General features: G+C 48.8%; 1 protein-coding gene across 6 annotated transcripts in view; it reads left to right on the top strand.

Annotated features, from left to right (window-relative positions):
• SAMD4A (sterile alpha motif domain containing 4A) overlaps positions 1–14,268 on the top strand; it is a 242,859-nt gene extending 228,591 nt beyond the window's left edge. For all 6 annotated transcript variants that reach the window (XM_004472777.4, XM_004472776.4, XM_058293407.1 and 3 more), the window contains 2 exons: positions 6,622–6,705; positions 9,914–14,268. In XM_004472777.4, the coding sequence (XP_004472834.2) occupies positions 6,622–6,705; positions 9,914–9,942 (113 nt within the window). In that variant the 3' untranslated portion in view covers positions 9,943–14,268. The remainder of the gene's footprint in view (positions 1–6,621; positions 6,706–9,913) is intronic.
• Positions 14,269–18,598: the final 4,330 nt, after the last annotated feature.

Raw genomic sequence — 18,598 nt, 5'->3', positions numbered from 1 at the left:
AAGCCCCACGGGCCCTAGGCAGACCCTGCGGCTCCTCGGGCGTGATGGAAACCTGTGCCCACAGGTCTCCAGCCTTCCCGATGGCATCTCCTTCCTTTGTTTCATGGGCCATCGAGGGCAAGAAGAAAGAGTTCCGAAACATGAAAATTACTTTTCACCCTCGGAAAGACTGTCTTTGAAGAGAGTTGGGTTTGTTTAGAGGCCAAAGACTAAGAATTGCTTTTTCTCAAAACCAGATGAAATTTTGGAAAATGTCTTTAGAGTAAACTAGCTATTCTGGCATCGAGGTCCGAGAAGACTTAGCTCGAAAACTGAATCGAGACAAAGACCAAATCCAAACCTGTTCCAAAATCAGCATACAAAGCTGAAAAGGTCCTTCAGAGAATCACAGTTCCTAATGGTGAAAAAATATTTCACACATCCCCTGAAAGAGAGAGAAAACTAAACATGTAAAATATGCTTCCAATTGCTGTACATCAAGAATCAATGGAAATATCAAATGTTAAAAATATGATATTTTCTTGTCTGCACGTAATCTGAATATTGCCATTTTTCTGAAAATATATCATAAATAATTGCTATTACATGGTACATATTTGGAACTTTTAGTTAAGATAGAGTCCTTTCCTATCTATTTTAGAAAACATTTTCAGCAAAAAAAGCTAGTTTTAAGTGAGCACATTTAATCTAATAAATTAATTTGCTAAAATAAGTTAAAAAAAAAAAGAAAACGCAACATGATTAGCTCTGGAGAATTTTAGAGGTTTGTGGCCAGGGTATCATACTTGTACTGTAGTATGGGAAGGCAGAAAATGACTTTTATTTTTATACCAGCATAAGTAATTATAAATGTAAAATGAAGCAGAGACATTTGACAAATCCAAAATTAAGTATCTAGAAGACAGCTACATTACAACAGAGTGTAGTATTTTCTTCCTGGTCATTAGATTTCTTCGGAGTATCTGTCTTAAACCATGCAGGCAAATCTTGAAGACAATAATATATTGTTGTGATGAGGAAGTTTAAGTCTATAAACTTAAAATAATTCTAGGGAGGAGATGAGGCTCAAGCAGTTGAGCACCTGCTTTCCCACACGGGAGGTTCTGGATGTGGTTCCCAGTGCCTCCTGAAAAACAACAAGCAAAACAAATGAGGAAAACAACTCAGGGGAGCAGTGCGGCTCAGTGGTTGAGCACCAGCTTCCCACATACGAGGTCCCAGTTCAATTCCCCAGCCCCCAATTCCCCAGTACCTCAAAAAAAATTTTTTTCTGTTAAGATGATGGAAGACATTAAATGTCTCCAAAGAATGTAGAAAGAACCAGGGTCTAGAACCACCTCCAAATTGTGCGTTCATTGATCAGTTAACTTGTTGAGATTCGCAAGAGGCTCTGCTCTTCCTGGATGGACATAAATCCTTGCACCCCTTGGAGCTATTTTAATGAGTTGTTTTCAGCTTTATTTCCCCAGGGACGGGCTTTAGGATGTTCCCAGAACCAGCCAGGAGAGCCCTCGGGTGCCTTTTGCCTCTCTGGGGCCTCTGGGATGAGTAAGAAGCTCTAACCTGGCCCTCTCAGAGCCAGGAGCACACGGTCTACTGTACTCACCAGGGTGGTGACTTGAGCTCAGAATAAGTGCGGTGCCCGGTGAAAGTTGTCATGTTCATTGCAGAGGCAGAATGTGTTTTCCCAACTGGAAAATTAGTTGGGAAGCGGCTTGGAGAGTGGTCATTTATCTTGGAAGCAGCCCTGTTCCTGCCGAGTCGGGCTCAGCCGCCCTCAGGTCCAGGCAGAGAGGCTCCTGGAGAGCCCTGGGAGGCGACGGAGGCCTCTGGCCACTGGGAGCCACCCGGGGCTGGGGGCAGAGGGGCCAGCGATGGGCTTCCAAGGCAGCCAGCGGGAAGGGGAGGCTGGCGGCCCACGGAGCTGCCTCCTGGGGAGCTGGTCCTCCCCTCACACTAAACCACCCTTGGGACTGAACTGCCCGGCTAGGAGAGGATGAGGCGGCCCGGGACACGGCAGCATTTCAGTTGTGACGCATCTGTTTACCGCGGCAAGCCTCTGCATAGGAATTCCCCCACCTCAGAACGCCGCGTCCCTGGGAGCACAGCACCCTAGACTGTAAGCGGGCCTTTCCTCTGTGGTGTGAGTGAGCTTCAAATTCCTTCCCCAGAACTGCTTTCAGGAGGCGGAGGGAAGGGGAAAGGGCCACGGGTGCGGGGAAGAGACCACGTCGGGGGTCCGCTTAGAGAACTCGCTAAGCGTTTACTCACTGTCTTCCCAACAGACCTGTCCAGGACTGGCCTGCGGTGGCGAGGGAGGGCCGTCAATGAATCAATTCCCATCGCAGCCAGGAGCACGGCTACCCCCACCCCCACCTCTGAGAGGTGAATCCAATGCCACCAACTTTTTCTGTAAAAGTGTGGATCCCAGAGAATTTGCACAGCACTTACCTTGTGTGGATTTAGGAGTGTTTAAGAGGCCGGCAGTGAGAGTTGTGTTCCCTGTAGCAAACTCGGGGGTGCAAACCATGCTCAGGTCCTTTTCCACCCACACTGACCATCCCTGCGGGTGTCAGCTGGCCCGTGGCTGCTCTCTACCTCCCTGCCCACGATGGCTTCTTTTCCTTTTGTTTTCTCCCTCCCCGTCTTCGTGGTGCCAATCTCCCCTTTCCTTCATCCTCTCTCCTCCCATCACAACTGCTCAGGTCCCACTTCTCCATCCTCTGTCCCTTCCCGAGACAACTTGTCTCTCCTGCTCTCTCCCTCCCGCCCATCCCCACTTCTCCCTCAACCAGACACAGAACCGTTGCAGTTATTCAACTTGGTGGCCCCTGCTGTCATTGGCAAAGTGGGATGCTAAAGCTTTTTCCTAGAATGCCCTGGTCTGTTTCTTATGCTAAAGTTCTAAAGAATTTGGCCTCTTACCCCCAGCCCTGGTGTCTTGGAGAAGGCTACAGAATTGCACTTTAGGTGCCATAGGCATGAGAACTCAGTTGAGATGGCAGGTTTCTGCCAAAGAAAAGCCACATGGGCTCCCCAAGTACAGCTCATCAGGGATGGGCAGGAGCTTCCTTCCAGAACCTTCGTGACCCTGGGCCTGAGCAGTCGACTCTGTACTTGCGGGACTTTTAAAAGGGCACAGTCGGTTCAGACATGCCAAGTCAGCCTTACCAGGGATCAGACAACTAGGGATTGCCATTAAATGCCAGACTAGTCTAACAGAAAGGGAAAGAAAAATTCCCAGTTTTCAGAGATGTCATCTGAGCAGAAGAAGAAGAGCAGAGAAGACTCAGAGACCATTCTTTCATTTCTGCCTCAACGAGGACTCTCAGCAACATTTAGGATAAATGAGGTGAACCCTTGGGTTTAGCAGGGGCCATAGCAGGAGGCTGCCGGCAGCTCCCAGGAGCCAGTGGGCAGGGAGCGCCCAGCTGCTCCCTGGGCCTTTGGCGAGAGCTCTGCCTCCCAAGGGGCGCGTGGCCTGAAATGGAAACTCTCTGCCCAACCTGTCTCCCTTCTGCCTCATACAGGCGGCGAGATGCCACAGATCTGTTTTTATCAAATATACAATTAAAAAGTCACACTATTAGGAAACTGGAGATTGAACATATGGGCTTCTAGCAAGACTTGGAATTTTTCAGAGTGGCTCGAAGAGTGATGGGAGTTTGTGTGACCATCTTCACAGCAGCCCCCCATGCATTAGAGTGGAGATCTGGGGGAGAAAATGCCAGCCAGCCAACTTTCAACCTAAAAGAGCAGCCAGTAAGGTTTGGAGATTCTGGAGTGGAGATCCCTGCATTTCTCAGCCCCCTTTTTGGAACACGCAATCCCAGGCTTGGAAAATGGCATTTTGCTGTGTGTTGGCAAGAGATCCTGCAGCTGAAACACTTCTCTCCAAATGTCGAGCATCTTTATTTATCCAAATCTCTCCACAGTGTTTGTTTAAAGGGGAGTGCTAGAGAGTAAACTAAATTTTACAATGAGCATATGGATCGCTATAATTGCCGAGGGTTTTTTTTTTCGTATTTGCTAACTAGCTATATATAAAATTGTGTGTTTCTATTTTATAGATTTCACACCCTGAAGACTGCTAATTTTTGCATGCATATGATTTTCACATGAATGGAGGAAAATACTAAAATACTCTTCCCTGTGGGATTGTCTAATTGACCAAGCCCTACTCTGAAAGCAACTAGTTGGGGGATGGGGGTGAGAGGACAAGAGGAAAAACAATCGGTCCTGCCATCTTTCTGACTCCTGGCTTCCCTCAAAACTTGTCTAGCCCCCAGCCTCTCATGAGTTGGCACAGTTGTCCTCTGAACCCATGGGCATTGGAACTTGTGTCAAAAGAATACTATCTGTCTCCCAGTGCTGCTTTTTTTTTTTTTAGATTTATTTTATTTATTTCTCCACCCACCCTCATTATTTGCACTTGCTGTGTGCTCATCTTCTTTTTAGGAGGCACCAGGAACTGAATTCAGGACCTCCCATGTGGGAGGGAGGGGCCCAGCCCCTTGAGCCACCTCCCCTCCCTGCTGGTTGTGTCCTTCATTGTGTTTCCTTGTTGTGTCTCTTCATTGTGGCATCTTGTTGTATCATCTTGTTGTGTCAGTTCGCCATGCCAGCCCATTGCATCAGCTTGCTGTCTTGCTCATCTTCTTTAGGAGGTGCTGGGAACTGAACTTGGGACCTCCCATGTGGTAGGCAGGCTCCCAACTGCTTGAGCCACATGTGCTCCCCCCACCCCCAGTGTTTTTAATGTTGATCCATTTCGCTAATCTTTTCTTTGAGAATTTTAAATAACAGCTGCCTCTGAATTAGCTGGTAATGGGAAACACAACTGCCAAGAAGATGTAAACATATAGCCAATCAAAGAAAACAAATACTTTGGTTTAGCCTTTGGTTTCAACTTCCTATCCCTCCAAACCACCAACCTCATTTTTATTAAGAGGAGATTCCCTCCCCCCCCCCCCTCCCCCCCCCACCCCATATGCCCCCTGGCAGAGAAGTGAAGGAACAGGAAAATGGCCTGGAGTTACATGTAGAAGAGCTGGGGCCTGAAGAAGCGAATGGCTTCCCAGGGTCACGTATGCAGGGAGGGGCAATGTTGGAACTTCCCTGTCATCTGGAATATCTCTCACTGCCGACGCCCCTCTGGGGGTTTTTTCCCTAGACACGTGCACACAGGATTTCACAATCCACAGCTGTCACAGGCTCCCCTCCCCTCTACTTCTTCCTCCATCTTCTTCATCATTCATAACAGGTTTGCAGGTGCGTTGAAGGCCGTGACAGGGTCTTATGAGAGATTTAGAGAACTAGAAAAGCACAGTTGCTGTCTACAAGGTGTTCCCAGCCAAGTCCAGGCCACTCGAGGCCCTGCAGGACAAGGGAGATGCTGGCCGTGGGTACTTCGCAGGGCAGGAAGCGGCTCCCAAGGGCTGCCTCCCACGCAGCGGTGAGGCTGGAGCCTGGGGAGACAGGCAGGACGCAGGTGGCGCAGGGACACCGTGACTATCAAGGGCCCGGCGTTGTCATGGCAGTTGAACCCCTTGTTGACCACCGGCCCCGCAGAGCGGACGTCCGCGCGTCACTCTAAGGTGCTCGGGGGCCGAGCGTGTTAACGTCAGTCCGCACAGTCTCGGTGACCTGCCTCCGCTCCAGTGCCGCGCAGGCTTGCAGGACAGAGGCCCTGCAGGCCGGCCCGGGGGTCCTGGCTGAGCTCCAGGAGAGCTGGCTAACCTCCACGAGGCACTTAGCCGCCTGAGCCTCCCTTGGGAATGGGGCTTGTTGCGCAGCTCAGGAAGCCGGGTCCTTCAGGAATGCCCGGCACAGCCGTGGACTCGGGAGGGGCGCTCGCCGTGCCACGGTTTCCCTCCCGCTGCGCCTCGGGGTGAAGCAGAAGCGCGCCAGGCCTGGTGCTGGCACCGGGAGCCGTCCTTCTGCAACGGAGCGCACGGTCAACTGGGGGGCGGCAGCAAGTGAATGGGGGACAGGGGTTGGCAGAGGCTGTGAAGAAAAATAAAACGGGGGAAAGGACAGAGCGGGGGGGGGGGGGCAGGGGGGGAGGTGCTGTTCACATACAATGATGAAAACATCCTTTCTGAGGGGACAGTAGAGCCAGAACCCAAAGGCAGGGGGAGAACAAGCTGTGGGAAGGTCCGAGGACCAGCGTTCCAGGCAGAGGACAGCAGTGCAAAGGCCCTGGGGCCAAAGAGGACCTGAGGGGAGTGAGGGGCAGGGGTAGCTGTAAGATGACAAAGAGGTGACACGGGGCCAGGTTGCACGGGTCCTTGCAGGCCATGGCAGGTGTTTGCTTTTGCTCTGATGAGAAGCCACTGGAGCGTTCTGAACAGAGAAGGGACAGGCTGTGACTGTGACCAGCTGTTTTAAGTCACCAGTTTTCTTCAGCTGCCATGCTCACGGTGAGCTGTGTCCAACAGACCTCGGAGGCTGGCTGGACCAGAGGGAGGGTAACTTCTTCTCGGTGCTGACTCCGAGACCTGCCAAGCCCCCCAGAGGCACACCAGACCCTCATCTGTGTGAGGAGCCAGGTGGCACCATGCCTGCTTTCTCCTGGTCCTTAGAGGCCCTGCCAGCAACACAACCCTTTGTCCCCCGCAGAATTCCAGCTTCCCGTGACTGAACCTGACATCAACAACAGGCTGGAGTCCTTGTGCCTCAGTATGACCGAGCACGCCCTGGGAGGTGAGTGTGTCCCTCCTGCATGCCCTCGTGAGCGCCGCACCTGGGAGGGCCACCGGCCACCTGCCTGCCCCGCTATGGCGGTAGCTCTGGAGAATGGGAGCGGAGGCAGGGGACAGGGAGCGGGGGTGGGCGTGGGGTGCTCTTGGCCCGTGCATGGAGCCGCACCATGCCTTTAGGGGAGGTGCGTTGGGGACCTGAGACCAGCATGGCCCTCCTGTCCCCAGAAGCTCCCCCCCCCCGCCCTGTATACGTTGGAGTCATGCCCCAGCTGTCATTCCCACCAAATGCCAGGAGCTGGAGGGGACAGGAGCCCTCGATGCAGCGCTCGGTGGGAATGTCCCCCGCAGCACTGGGTACCCTCCTCTCAGCACTAGATTCCCCAGTGCGGCCCAAGCCTACCCCAGCTTCCTCCAGAAATAATTTTTGAAACAAAGCACGCTGCTTGTTTTTACATCTCCCTGTTTCAAGCAGCTTCCTTGCCCCCCGGGCCCCGAGGAGTCGAGGCATCCTCGCGGCGTGACGGGGACAGGTGTGTCTGGGCGGGCACGCCCACCACGGCCTGCTGCCTGCTGGCCCGGGCCGGCCCCGGGAAGAGCACGTGGAAGGAGCCGTGTCTCCCCACCGTCCAGTCAGGCCTGACACTCTGCCTGGCCACCGCAGCCCTGAGCATCCTTAGTTCCTGGACGCAGCTCTCTCCCGGCCCAGATTCTGCTGCCACCACTCCTGGGATGTTCGGCGGGCAGAGGGGAGGAGACAGCCTTCCTTCCTGCCACCCTCCTGGAGGCTGTGAGTCCCAGAGATGCCAAGCAGCCTCCTGTGCTCCTGCCACACCCCTCACCGGGCCAGGACGCACCCCCTCGCCCTGGAAGCGGGCCATCAGCACCCCTAGAGCCAAAATTTGCACTGACAACCTTGCGGTGACTGAAGAAAACCTGCCATTAGCCACCGCTCCAGAAAGCCGGACCCCTCCAAACTGGTGGTCTTATCCAACAGTCTTATCCTGAAACTAAGCATGAAGCAGGTAACTGCCATACGCTGCATGGAATAGGGAGCTGGGACTCACCCCCTGGCCTCCCCAGCCTCACCCTCAGTACCAGGAGGTGGCCAAAGGACTGACTAGACAGATGGTCAGAAGACTTGGCTCCTTCCGTGACTCCCGGGGGCACCGTTAGCAAGCACTGCTCTCTCCCTCGGGCACTGAAATCCTGGAAGCCTGGCAGTGCCATTGTTCCTTCCCTGACACCTCTGGTGGCCGAAGCCACCAGCTCCTGCCTACCCAGGACACTGTCAGCAGCACTGATAGCCGCCTGAGTAACAAGAACACAGACGTCCATAAACTGGCGAATGGATAAACAAAATATGGTATAGCCATACTGTGGAGTATTACACAGCCGTAAAAAGGAACAAAGATGAACCCTGAAAACATTATGCTAAGTGAAAGAAGCCAGACACAAAGGCCATATATTGTATGATTCCATTTATATGAAGTGTCTGGAATAGGGAAATCCATAAATACAGAAAATATGTTAGCGGTTGGTTGCCAAGGGTCAGGGTCAGGAGAGGCGATATGGCGTGATTGCTGATGGGTCCAGGTTTCATTTGGGTATGATGAAAATGTTCTGCAATGAGATAATGGTGATGGTTGCACAACTCTGGATATACGTAAAAAAACACTGAATTATACCCTTTAAAGGGGTGGATTTTATGGTATGTGGATCATATCTCCAAAAAAAAAAAAAAGTTAAAAATACAAACGAAGTAATGGGACCTTCATGGGGCCAGAATTAGCAGAGCAGCTGGTGAGTGAGTCCCCAGAGCTGGCACCTGCTGAGCTCTGACGCTGGGAATGACACTTGGAGGGCTGGCACCACCCGACCCTGACGCTGCCGGCCAAGCGCAGCCTCCTGCGGGCAGCCCGAGAGCTCTCCTCGCCCAGCATTTGGCACCCCGAGTGGGCATCGCCCATCAGAGTCGGCACGAACTGACCGTGTGCCCCAGCGCTTGTCGTGGCTCGGATCACTGACGATGGGAAGCGCTTATCAAAGTTTCAATACTCACATCATTCTTAGTCGCAAGAATGCCGAATGCTCTTTATCAAGAAGCGACTTTCATTTTTTGGCCTATTCATCTATTTTTACAGAAAATCTCTCTGAACTGATGGTTTTGTGTGTTTTTTTGGCAAATGTTTTCATCTTGTTAATCTTGTAAGCCTTTTTATTGCTCTGGTTTTTCTCAGTAATCCCCTCTGGTGGGAAGCCTCGTAAGCTGTTTCCTAAGCAGAGGACGCAAATGGAGTTGAGGGTGGCCGAGTTGAGCACGTTGTGGTGCCCCTCACCCGGGTGGCAGCCTCTCTGCTGGCCGACCCCTGCCAGGTGCCAGGGAGGACAGCCTTGCTGAGGACAGAATGCCAAGGAACTAAGTCATTTTAGGGGAGCGCTAGGGATGAAGGGGAGGGGAGCCAGAGTGAAAGAGGTGCCTCAGCCTCAGGAATGGAGCCAGAACCCCCTGATAAGCTGTGGCCAGGGCCAGGGTCGCGGCCACCTGGTCCCCACCCTTCACTCAGGGTGACAGGGAGGTGCTTCCCAAGAAAAGGCCCCGCTGCCTGTCGGTCGCAGCCCCTGCCCAGCTTTTTGGCTGCATCTCCTGCCACTCCTCCATCTCCCCGTCCTTCTCACTGTCCACCTGCCCCCACACCCACCACACGATGGCCTAGCTCCCCAACTCTGCACGAGCCGCAAACCCTCCCCTCATCTGCTCCTGCCTCCTCTTTGCCTAGCAATACTCTTTCTCCTACCAGCATCACCTAAAAAATGTCCTTTTGTATCTCTGGAAAACTGACCTTGACTTCCAAGGCAGACCAGCCATTCCTGCCTCCATGTTCCTGCTGTGCCTGGTTCATACTCCCTTAGGGCAGTGCCCCCCACCCCCGGCATCATCGTCCACACGTCTGTCCTGCCTGGACTGTGAGCACCTGGAGAGCCAGGATTCGGTCTTCTCGCTTGGTCCCATGCTCAATGTGGCCTGGGGCAAGAGCAGCCGTTCCACAGACGTTGAGTGGGTGACTGTGTCAGCGAGAACGTGCGAATGAATGAATGTAGCCCTTCCCTGTCCTCAGCGAGGGGCCCCACCGTGCACGGCGGTGGTGTCGGTGGGCATGATGGGACGGATTTGCTCCCCTGTGCCCATCATGTGCTTCTTTCTCTCCCAGACGGGGTTGACCGGACCTCCACCATCTAGAAGCTGAAGCTGAGAACGACAGCGCTGGCCGTGAAATCGACTGCTGCGGGTCCAGTGTCAGCCATCTTCAGGGTTGCACAGAATCCTCCAAGATACTTTGCAGCCTTTTTCTTTTCCTGGTCCCTCTCCCATTTTGATTTTGTGAGAGCGTAGGTCGTCCTTGTAAACATAACAGTAGACCTGGGATCGGTTATTTTGACCTTTTTATTTCTGACATGCAATGGTTTGGTGTGTGGGGTAGGGGAAGAGTCTCTAGGGAAACGTGGGACAGGGAGAGCGAGGTGGGGGAGGCAGGTGGCTTCCTGGATGGGAAAGGGGGCAAAAAGTACCGCCTTGAAAGAGATCCGGAGACCCAGGAGGCCAACGGCGGCTGCGGGCCTGGGGGCCTCCTCAGAAAGCCTGGTTCCCGCGTCAGACCCCAGAGGGGAGGTAGCGCGGATACATGTGACCAAAAGCCAGATGAGGGGCCCCTGTTTATGTGTCCCCCCATCGGATTTCCCCGAGGGCCCCGATTGAAACAGCCCCTGGAGAGAGAGCCACGCGGCACCCGGGGCAAGAAGGAAAAAATCCCCTCCCTCAGAATTTCAGATACACCTTTGGTTTGTGTATTGTTTACATAACAATTTTAAAGGGTACATAACGTCAAGAGTCTGGGTAGAACTTCTCTTCATGCTGTTGTTTTTGTAAAGAATGTGTTGTTGACGTGGACTCATTGTTTCCCCTCTATTTTTATAACAACAGCAGGGCCATCTTTTAAAAGGGCTGCCGAGCTCTGCTTCTCGGGAAGCTGGATGCAGTCACCGAGGCCTGCTTTGTGTCCCCCCCCCCCTTCACCTGGAGGCCGGGAGGACGGGGGTGGAATGGGCAGAGCGCCGCAAAGGTACAAAGATGCTGGCACAGTGTGATCAGCGACAGGTTTGCCCACAGTCACTCAGAGGGTCTAAACGACCCGAGCGGCCCTTCGTGAGCTGGACTTGCTTCGCAGGCGGCGGCTTCATTCTCCTTCCCTCTCTACCCTGGGGGTTGCGTCCTGTCACTCCCGGTCTTGCTACACACACGTAGTGGGGTACAAGTTTCACTGCAGAGGAAAAGTCCAGAACAGACCCAGCTCCCGTGTTAAAAGTTGGCTCTCCAGATCCGAAACCCAAAACGCTGCTTACCACCGGGTTGCTGGCGGGAGCCTGAGCCGGGGGGCCGTGGCCCCTTCCCTCGGATACTGCTGAGGAAGAGGAGGGATGAAAGACCCAGCGAAGTGTGTGAAGAGTCAGCAGCAAGTGTCAAGAGAGCGTGTGCAGGGAGACGCTGGGCCCGCGCCGTCCAGCCCCGGTGGACAGAGAGAAGAGGGGATGGAAAAGGCCCACTTCGTGACGGCAACGACAGCTCCGTGCGCACAGTCTGAGTCGGGAATTCACGGTGTTGTTGCCTCATCCATCCATCCACACCGCGGAGAGGGAAGAAAAGTCATTACGTGGTGAGAAATTAAGCTATGGTACCATAAAGTAATAGCTCTGTTTCTTAAGGGCAAGAAAGACTGTGTTTTGGAATTTGATGCAGTGGAGGGCATTAGAGGAAATCAAACAGGAGCTGTGCTCTGCGCTGGAAAATTGGGTTGTGTAAATGATGGTGTGAATGCTCAGCCAGAGGGGAGAGCAAGGCGAGGGTGTGAGGCCTGCTTACTAAATGGGTGAGTCTGACGCCACTATGTGAGTGGAGTCGGAGTCAAAATTGAAGAGATGAGACCATGAAAATCACTGAACTCATTTGTGGTTATTTAAAAAAATTAATGAAGTATAGATTTAAGAGGCCTTAATGAAATCTAAACAGCTTTCTTTTGTCAAGATTAAAACTGTACATCCAAGCCAGCCTTGGGCATCGTGACAAGCTTTGGAAATGCTTTTGCACTTTGAAAAGGTAAGAGCACCTTAACCATGGCGCCTTTAGCCAGCGAAGAAGGATTATCTGAGCCCACAATTTAATGCATGGCATAAAATAAGGGACAGATCTCTCCAAGGGTGACTATAAGTTCTAGAGATGCAAATCCGTGTGCAGAAAAAAGAAAGCATTTTTTAGATGATTTTTTTTTTAAACCAAGTGCCATTAACATTTATCCTTCCTACCCCTCCCTTTTCTAAACAAGCTTAGAATGTGTTGGGCTGGACGATCACATGTAAGGCAGAAAGAATAGGTCCAAAATGTTGAAGGCCAAAGGTAAGAGCAGAAGGTTTGGGAAGGTGTTGTTTGAATGCTGAGAAAGTGAATAAAGCAGAGAAAGAAGCAATGGTATTGCACAGCTCATTGAGAAATGAGAAAGCATTCAGATCTGCTGCACCTCAAACATATATCCGTAAAGACTCACGTTGCTCAGAAAACAGATTGTGAACACAATCACGTTAGCATGAATCCTTTAAAAGGAAGAAGACCTTAAAGTATTTGCAAATCTGAATTTCTATTTATTCCTTCACTGAATATAGAAACTGGTTATCTGATTATTAGAGATATTATTTTGGATATGTTACTTATTAACTTGCTATGGCTGGTAACCATGATAAAGTCTGTTATTAATAACAACATAATTCTTTTTTTAAAAGAAAAGCTTATTTTTCATCGACAGTGTATAGATTTATCTACTTAGTTGTGTTTTGCTATTAGCGTTTTAAGTTTTTTTTTAAGTTGAGTGTCCTTATAAATTAGGAGCCTAGCCCCACCCTGTTTTGTGTCCTGTGTTGACTGCAGGTATACAGTTCAATTTTAAAATCCTAAAGCAAAAGACGTCTATTTATAAAGAATCAAACAGTTGCATGTGTAAGGCTGTGAAGTCAGATATTTAGTAATAAAGCGGCAGTGCCTTTTTTTGTATTTACCCATTGACTCCAAATGCAACTGTTTTATATTAGGTAAATAGTAAATGACTGAAAAATTCTCAGAGTAAAAACTATTTCACTACATGTTTTCCGCCCCCCCTCTGGTCTGATTTAAAGCAGTATGTACTCTGCATCTCCACGCTGTCCCAAGGACAGTGGGCTTCTACAATATTGTTAATCATGTATGACGTTTTATTGGTGCTTTTTATTCATAACGGTTTCTTACCAGCAACAGTAGGAAGAAACACAAGAACTGTGTACAAGAAATGAAACATTGCTGCTGATAGGTTGTTTTTCCCCACCACATGCTTTTTGAATTTCACTTTTTAAATGAAGGCCAGCAAGCGAAATAGACACTGCTGGACCTGCCTGCCCAGGGCGGCTGTTTGCACCCAGCTCGCAAATCCTGTGTATAGACGGTCCCTGTTGGGTACCCAGGATGGGAGCCATAGCTGGTCCCCCACGCCCATTCCTTTGAAGAGACACTGAGGGAAACAAGGTTTCCTTTTGAGGTGTCGGTGGCTGCCTTTTTCAGAAATGGGAGCCCCCTCGGAGTCCTCTGTCCTTTGGCGCCTCCTGTAGCTCTGGCCGGTGCAAGGTTTACACCTGTGCCTTCCCCAGCTAGAGCTGGGGTCCCCCACGCCTGAGTGGGGCTGAAGGCACGGCGGCTGAGACCAGAGGGCAGGGAGGGGGGGAAGAGTAGCCCCCAGGCTTGGTGGCCTCCAGAGACGTCTACAGCAGGCAGCTCTGGCTTGGGGGGCACAGGGAAGCAGCCTTTCGGGGGCGCTCCGGCGGTGCCTCTCACGAGGAGGACCCACAGAAGGGGACTTTGCACAGGGGGATGTGATAACACTAATGTTGACTTTTTTTTTTTTTTACAAGTCATCAGAGATGTTTGCTAAGCGAGTTTTATTTTTTTGTAATTCCTTTATCTTGACTTAAAGGTGAATGTGTATTCCTCTGGGAGGAATAGGAAGAAAACAGGAATGTTAATAATGTCAAACAGAAGACTTCCTCCCTTATTAATATATGACCCTCATGTATTTATGCCTAATGTAAGCTGACTTTTAAAACGTTTTGTTGCATGCCCTGTGCAGGCATCCCTATTGTACATGCATGCCTTCCGTCCTGTTTTCCTGTATAAAGTTAGTGAAGAAAGAAATATTTTTGCCTAGTTCATGTTGCCAAGCAATGCATATTTTTTAAATTTGTCATATATGGAAATCGCATGTTTGTTACATGTAAAAGCTTTACTGATATACAGATATACTAATGTTTGAAGATGCTGTTCTTTGCAAGTGTACAGTTTTCAAATGTTGTTACCAGTGAAACACCCTTGTGGTTTAAACTTGCTACAATGTATTTATTACTCATTTCCTCCCACGTAACTAAGAATCATGGCTATATTTCATATCAACGTTATATTGAAAGTGAAGGGAAATGATTAATACAAGGTTTTGTAACACTGGTGTGTATGTGTGTCTTTTTGTGGTTTTGGTTTTTGGGGGTTGGTTTTGTGTTTTTGTTTTTGTCAACTTGATCAATTAGAAAACAAGAACTGAATCTCAGAAAAAACCAGCAAGGAAGACCAAGCAGGAAATGCCTCTTAACTATTTCTACCTGCCCATTCTATGCAAAATAAATCTTCAGCTTTGAGCTGCTTTTTAAACAAAAGGTGGGAAGAGGGGTGTAAACATATATGCAGCTTGGTCTGTATCCATAATGACTTAGGAGCATATTTCTAAATGCCAGCTCTAACCTTGCCAATAGTATTGTTTATAGCTTAGGCTCCACTCTCAATGCCTTTGTCATCATATTTCATACCTTAGCCATGGCATAAAGAAACAGCAGCCTCCTTGGAGCTTTGGGCTTTTACCTACATGTGGCTTGGATCTGTCTAACACTTTCAGTACAATATATAATACATAGTCATATAAATTCTAAATAATGTGGCAGCTAAGCATATGGCTGAAGATATAAACCTGGGTTTGAAATCTGGCCCCAGCATTCTCTGGCTGTGTGATTTGGGATATGTCACATAACTTCTCTGAACCTTGAGTTTGTTTTGTTTATTGGCCTATATACTCAAGTTAAATATAATTGTTAGAGGTTTGCAATAATTAACAAGCTGTAGCTCACTTTCCCCTGATATGCACTGGGGAAAGGTTAGCCCCCTCCCCCATAAGCCTACATGTCTAAGGGCAGGGCACTTCCCCACAGGTGAAGCAACAAAACCATGTAGAAATGGGAGTAAAGGGAGATAGAGACCTTCACTATCTGCATATTAGAGGGAGATGAAAACCTTCAGTACCTGCATATCAAAGGGAGATAAAGAAACCCTTTACTCCCTACAGATCAAAGAAACGCCCACTCCTCCAGCATTCCAAGAAAACCTAACTCCCTAACCCGCTACCCTCTAGCCATACAAGGGAAAATTTTCACCTCTAGGGCTTCCTATTGGCCCCTGCACCTCACTCAGACCCTCAACCCCCTCCCACCAACTATCATTTCCCTGCCTAGGAAAGTTCTGGATAAATTCAAATCCCCACTCCCCCCCCCCTTCCAAAAGTGGGCTGAAGTCTCTCTTCAGACCCCCTCTGTTGGGAGAGCTTCTTAATAAATTCTCTGCCTGTGGTCATATCAGTCTCCGTGTCCCAGTGAACACTGTTTTTCTCCAATAATTAAACCTTTGATTTAAAGAAGAAGGAAGCATGCTCTAGTTGTTATTTGTATTTACCAATTGAGTTAGAAACCCAAGAGTTAGCAACCCAAGAATTAGCTGAGGTAACCACAACTTGACATTGTGAAGCTGACCACACAGTAACTCCCTTTTCACCAGGCTCAGCTGCTCAAGAGACATGCAAAATCCAAATTGGTCCCTGGAAACAAGAAATGCCTGGTAAGCAGAGACAGTAAATGAAATTCCTCATAATGTTGAATTCTCATAACCCAAATGAGCTGTATCTCAGCGTACTACTGTAGTATTGTACATGGGGGGGGGGGAGGGGAATACATGTGCAAGAGAAAAGTTGAACCTCACTTATCAAAGGTGTGGAATGAGGGGAAACATGAGCTGTGAGATTGAAGGAGAGGGCGCGTAAAGGCTCAGTGCAGTGCCTGAAATGGGGCTGGGGCTCAATACAGGTGAGTGACTTTTTTTTTTTTTTATCAGTAAAGCTACAGCTCTTTGCCAGCAACCTTTGCAATGGAACATTCAATCCTGAAGAAAAGGTCATTCATATATTAAAGCTTTTACAACTAGACCCCTTTCCCAAAAAGAGATTTGGTTCCATTTAAGGGGGCATGCTTAGCACTGACTTGGCATAATGGCTTGGAAGAGGGTTTAGTGGGTCTAAGCAATGAGTCCAGAAGGAACTCTGGCAGGTATTATCAGCTCATACTCCCCATGCTTGTGGAGAAAGGAACCAAGGGGACAAGACAAAGGGAGAATCCAAACTTTTGAAACTATCTTAGCTTGCATCTTACTTTGCTAAAGGCTGCCAGGGCAAAGTACCAGAAATGGGTTGGCTTTTATACTGGAAAATATATTAGGGGTAAAAGCTTACGGTTCCAAGGCTATAAAAATGGTGTTTTCTCACCAAAGGTCAGCGGCTAGCAGATCCTGAGTCCTGGCATCTCTCCCTGGACCTCGTCTCTTCAAGCCTTTGGAGACTTCTCTCTTTCTGCACCAGTTGACAACCCTGGAGTCCTCTCTTTCATTTGGCTGGGTCAAAATGGCAGAGCTCCCTTTTCTGTGTGTCTTCTCTTCTCTTTGTGTGCTTCTTCAGTTCTCAGTTTATATAAGTCCCCGGGTCAACGTCATTGACATAGGCCAATCAATAGCCCTAAAGCGATCTAATCCAGTGATCTAACCAGAGGTCCCTTAACTGAATTTAATGCAATCAAATCCACACCCACAGAAATGGATTCACAAAAGGCAGGTTCTGGGATTCACAAAATTCAGTCCGTCATGATTTGTTCCCTTGAATATTCACTACATCCATTAGTGTCCTCGACTATCAGTTCAAGGCCTAATGTCCCCAGATGTTGGGAGGAGGGTTTGGGCAGCACTTTTTATCAGCAAAAACCTCATCCATAACCAGAACCTAATCCTTTAGCCTTCAGGATAGATCTGACTCAACCAGCATCTCAGTACAAGCAGCCCACACTTCATCCATTTCACCTTTCCCAGCAGGCAATGAAGCCAGCACCAATCTTTCATGTGCCATTCCATAGACTTATCCATGCAATTTTCTATTTTTACAATACTTGAAAACCACCCCTTCCCTGGCACTTCAGGCTCTGGATCCTCATCAATAGCTCTGGAATGTCCTAGCTCCATGCATCTCAAACCATCTGAGAAGTTATTTCCCACCCATCACAGTCCAATTGGTTTGCAAAATTAAAAAAAAAAAAAAATGCAAGCCCCAATATTTAAATTATATTCAAGAGAAAAAATTATTTTGTTAAGTTACTATGAAGTAGCCCCACTCTGGCTCCCTCAGCTCTGGGGTCATCTTGCAAAATGAGTTTGGGACATGGCCCTTAAGATGAGATGATGGAATCCTGATACCAATGCCTCCCCTGACACGATAGAGAAGTGGCCTTCAGACCTGGGTGCTTAGAGGCTGACCCAAGAATGCCAAGTCCTTTGCTTATTAGACATTTCTGAGAGCCAAAGATAAGAGTTGGAGGAGAATTTGCAAGGGAAGGAAGAAAGGTAAAGGGACTGGTGGCAGGAGGTTGGAGCCTGAACCTAAGTCTTGTGGAATGGATCAAGAAAAAGAGCACTATTTCCAATGCAACCCTGAGACCATGGCCTTCATACTCCAGTTCTGGCCCAGATAGAATGTGCTTGTGCAGGTCTGCACATAATAGGATACAGAGAAGGGCAGTGGGAAATATGAGTAACTGCGAGATCGGGAAACTTTGGCAAAGCTTAAACATGAGTTAAACTTAAGTATCAGGTATTATTTAGTATCACCATGGGAGCAAATGCTTTTTTTTCTCTCCAAGGCTTCCACCTGACCCAGTGGCACTCTCAGACCAACCTCACCCATGGAGCGCTTAACCACAGACATTGACTTTTCTATGATGTAGACACAGGAATTCAATGTCTGAGAGTTTCCTCCATGGAATATTTTTCACTCTAAGTGGTTTCTACTTCAATTTTTAAAACCAATGGAGAAACATTTTGGCAATCTTATAAAGCTTTTACTTTATAAAAAGACAGCTTTGTGTTTACATTTGACTCAGAGTACATATTTTTTAAATGGTGTGTTACACAGTTTTTTGAGGTGTGTTTTAAGTCCAATCCAGGAGAAACAAAATTGGAGCTTTGGTGAATTACAATCCTACAAGAACTGTTGGAACCTGAGACATCAAAGAGGCTCTCACTAGACCCTCCTGTGGGAAGCACAGTTGGGACTGGGTGTTCTCCTGTTTGCATCAACATCTTTGTGAGGAATTTCCAGTTTTCCATTCCATAAACTCTTAGCAGGCTCATAAGTGAGGTCAGATGAGCCTACAAAATCGCAAAATCAAATCTATCCAATTTGACCTCAACATTTTGCTTTCTGTTTTTCTCATCCCAGATCTATTCCCTGGGAAGAAGCTAAACATTGATTTCCTGATTGATCTGTGAGCCCTTTGTCACCTGAGTCCCTTTTAAATTATAGCCCTGTTACTCATCCAAGAGGGAATATGTACAAAGACAGCAAATTGTGGATGAGAGAAATAAAATAGAAATATGAATAATAAACTATTGTCCAAACGTGCCAACCCAACCCCAGGAC

Source organism: Dasypus novemcinctus, chromosome 3 (genome assembly GCF_030445035.2).
Source record: "Dasypus novemcinctus isolate mDasNov1 chromosome 3, mDasNov1.1.hap2, whole genome shotgun sequence".
Lineage (NCBI taxonomy): Eukaryota > Metazoa > Chordata > Mammalia > Cingulata > Dasypodidae > Dasypus > Dasypus novemcinctus.
The sequence above is the reverse complement of the archived record's forward strand: the minus strand, read 5'-3'. Positions and strand labels throughout refer to the sequence as shown.